The following is a 3,320-nucleotide window of genomic DNA, read 5'->3' as shown; positions in this document are numbered from 1 at the left end:
CACACATTGAATTTGACTGGCTCAGAGAAGGGGGGTGTTCTTAACAGATGTGTTTCCAGCTCAAGTTGTTCTGGATGGACGATGGACGATCATCATCATCAGCTTTATTTATAAAGCGCTTTAGCAGCAGCCACAGCTGAAACAAAGTGCTGAACATCAGTTAAAAACAAGATAAAAGAGAGCATAAAAACAGCTACAAAGCCAAGAACACAGTGAATAAAAAAACTCAAGTTTAAAACAATAACACAAAGAGTTAAACAGATAAAACCAATAAAAATGAAGCAAAATCAAGTCTCAGTTGGTTGAAGGCCGATGAGCAGAGATGAGTTTTCAGACGAGTTTTAAACATGGACAGTGAGGGGCCGGTCGAACGTGCAAAGGCACAGCGTTCCATAACAGGACCACTAACAGAGAAGGTCCCGTCTCCTCTGAGCTTCCTCTTACTCTTGGAAATGACCAGAAGCAGCTGGTCAGAGGATCTGAGTGACCGAGGGGGAGTGTAGTGGTGGAGAAGCTCTGTTGGGGGGGCAAGGCTGTTTAAAATCTTAAAAACAAACAAATAATTTTAAAATGAACTCTAAAATACACGGGCAGCCAGTGGAGAGAAGCCAGGACAGGGTGACGTGCTCTCTTTTACGTGTTCCTGTTATCAGACGTGTAAGTCTGCAGCTGGTGCAAAATGATGCAAATGATGGATGGATGATGGATGATGATGATGGATGATGATGATGGATGATGATGGATGATGATGATGGATGATGATGGATGATGATGATGGATGTTTTTACACATGTTGAATCTGATTGGCTCAGAGTAGGAGCGGAGTTCTACTCAGATGCGTTTTCAGTTTAAGTTGTTCTAGCTCGAGGCCCCGGCAGCTCTGAAGAGTCTCTTCCTGTCGGAATCCAGTTCTCAGCTCATCCAGTTCTGTGGACCTCAGGACCCTGTCAGGTAGTTCTGGACTGCAAGTAGTCCAGTTCATCGCTTTCTTCTGGGCCCCCGGACCCCTTAAAACTGGCCCCCCTCTCTGGACAGACAGAGGAACATGGAACCATGGATGAAGAACCTGACCATGTGGAACAGGAAGGCCACGTCTGGAGTTACGTACCGAGGTGGCCTAACGACAGCAGCTCCGGGGTTCTGATCCAGCCCACCTCGTACTGGGTCTCCTTCTCTGGATTTATGTGTGTACCGGGACTGAGCAGACCTGGAGAGAGACAACCAGAGTTGTGGACTTGAGTCTTTGTGGTGGACCATGTGAAGGACCTGGTCCACAGGCTGACCTACCTGAGGGCTCGGTGGACTGCAGGGACCCTGCAGGAGAGAAGTCCGCAGCGAGGGCCCCGGGTCCTGAGCTGTCAGGACTGATGCTGGCCTGGTCCTCGGTGGGAACAGAAGATCCTGCAGGTCCAGCTGGACTGTAGTTCTGCGATTTGGAGCTGGTACCACTGGACACAAACTGGGAGCCAAGTCGGTACTGGGAGAACCCCCGACTCTCATCAGTTTCACACGGACCACCCAAAGAGGAGGACTGGAGGGGAGGACAGATGTGGTCCAGAGGGTCCACATTAAAGACCGACGCTACAGAGTCCAGAGACTGAGGAGGTCTGGGAAAGTACTGGTAGGGGGGTTGAGACTGATGAAGAGAGGGGAAGTTCCTCCTCACAGTGGACTGGAGGTCCCGAACACTTTGAAACACCTGAGGAGAGACCATCAGGGGGGTCAGACCAGAACCCCTGGACCTGACCACCTGACACTGAACCAGAGGGACTCCAAACCAGAATCTGGATCTGAACCTGGTCCTGGATCAAAGGACTGTCTCTGGACATGGTCCTGGACCAGAGGATTGACTCTGGACCTGGTCCAAGATCAGATGACTGTCTCTGGACCTGGTCCTGGACCAGAGGACTGTCTCTGGACCTGGTCCTGGATCAGAGGACTGACTTTGGTCCTGGATCAGAGGACTGACTCTAGACCTGGTCCTTGATCAGAGGACTGATTCTGGACCTGGTCCTAGATCAGAGGACTGACTCTGGACCTGGTCCTGGATCAGAGGATTGACTCTGGACCTGGTCCAGGATTAGAGGATTGACTCTGGACCTGGTCCTGGATCAGAGGACTGTCTCTGGACCTGGTCCAGGATCAGAGGACTGTGGTGCTGAGTGGTGCAGGATCTGACCTCGGTCATGGTTGGTCTCCTCTTCCTCTGTTTGGTCAAAGTTCTGCGGGCCAGCACTGCCACCTGTAGGTACCCGATGGGCTCAGCAGAACCTCCTGCAGACAGAACCATTAGGTCCAGGATTCACACCAAGAGGAGTGATGTGAACTCTGAGTCTGACCTGCCATCAGCTGCGGGTCCAGATGTGTCCTCCAGCAGTCTGGACTGTCCTCCACCTCCTCAACAAGGTCTTTCTGCGAACCAGAACCAAATAGAACCCTCACAGTTCTTGTAGGTCTGAGGACTAGTCATGTGACATGGGGACAATGTGCAGGCTCTGACCAGGTATCTGTCTCTGGACTTCCAGCCCTGCTCCACGGCTCGTCGACCCGTCAGAACCTCCAGTAGAACCTGAAACATAGACAGGACCATTCTTCATGAAACAGAACCTGTGGCCCTCTGGTCCAGCTGAGGGTCAACGCTCATCATATTTCTCTGGTTCTGAAGATCCACAGGAGATCACATCGGCCCCTGAAACAAACAGACTAAATTTCCCATCAACCCCTGCAGTGCCTCACCACTCCAAAGCTGTAGACGTCCACAGCCGTGCACAGCTCTCCTCTCCTCACGTACTCCTCCGGCAGGTAAGCCAGCGTTCCTCTCACGGTCGTAGTTTTACCGACAGAAGCCGTCTGGTTCGCCGAGCACCCAGCTGGAGCACGAGGCGCGTACCGAGCCAGTCCAAAGTCCGAGAGCTTGGCCCCCCAGTGCTGATCCAGCAGGATGTTGGAGCTTCCCAAATACAGAGACAGAGCAGGGAAGTGAGTGATTCTCAAACCTCCAGGACTGGTGTAGTGCATGTGACAGGAGGCACGTGACGGGGGCACGTGACAGGGTGCACGTGACGGGAGTGCATGTCAAGGAAACATGATGTGGGCATGTGACGAGGCAGGTAACAGGGGTACGTGACAGGGGCACATGACGGAGTAACGTGACTGGGGAATGTGACGGCGGGGGACACATGACGGGGGAATGTAATAGGGGTGTGTGGGAAGGAAACATGATTGGGCATGTGACGGGGGCAGGTAATGGGGCAGGTGACGGGGGCACGTGATGGGGGGTACCTGACGGGCATGTGACGGGGGAGCGTGACGGCGGGGGG

The 3,320-nt window shown here is 53.0% G+C and overlaps 1 protein-coding gene across 1 annotated transcript in view; it reads right to left on the bottom strand.

Annotated features, from left to right (window-relative positions):
- Positions 1–734: 734 nt before the first annotated feature.
- LOC119417405 (interleukin-1 receptor-associated kinase 1) overlaps positions 735–3,320 on the bottom strand; it is a 40,362-nt gene continuing 37,776 nt past the window's right edge. The window contains exons 9-15 of the mRNA XM_037684607.1: positions 2,737–2,950; positions 2,501–2,569; positions 2,340–2,412; positions 2,180–2,274; positions 1,288–1,699; positions 1,109–1,207; positions 735–1,027 (exon numbers count right to left, since the gene is read on the bottom strand). Of these exons, the coding sequence (XP_037540535.1) occupies positions 948–1,027; positions 1,109–1,207; positions 1,288–1,699; positions 2,180–2,274; positions 2,340–2,412; positions 2,501–2,569; positions 2,737–2,950 (1,042 nt within the window). The 3' untranslated portion in view covers positions 735–947. The remainder of the gene's footprint in view (positions 1,028–1,108; positions 1,208–1,287; positions 1,700–2,179; positions 2,275–2,339; positions 2,413–2,500; positions 2,570–2,736; positions 2,951–3,320) is intronic.

The sequence above is a fragment of the Nematolebias whitei genome, chromosome 11 (assembly GCF_014905685.2).
Source record: "Nematolebias whitei isolate Nwh7 chromosome 11, NemWhi1, whole genome shotgun sequence".
Classification (NCBI taxonomy): domain Eukaryota; kingdom Metazoa; phylum Chordata; class Actinopteri; order Cyprinodontiformes; family Rivulidae; genus Nematolebias; species Nematolebias whitei.
This window is presented reverse-complemented; position numbering and strand designations above follow the sequence as displayed.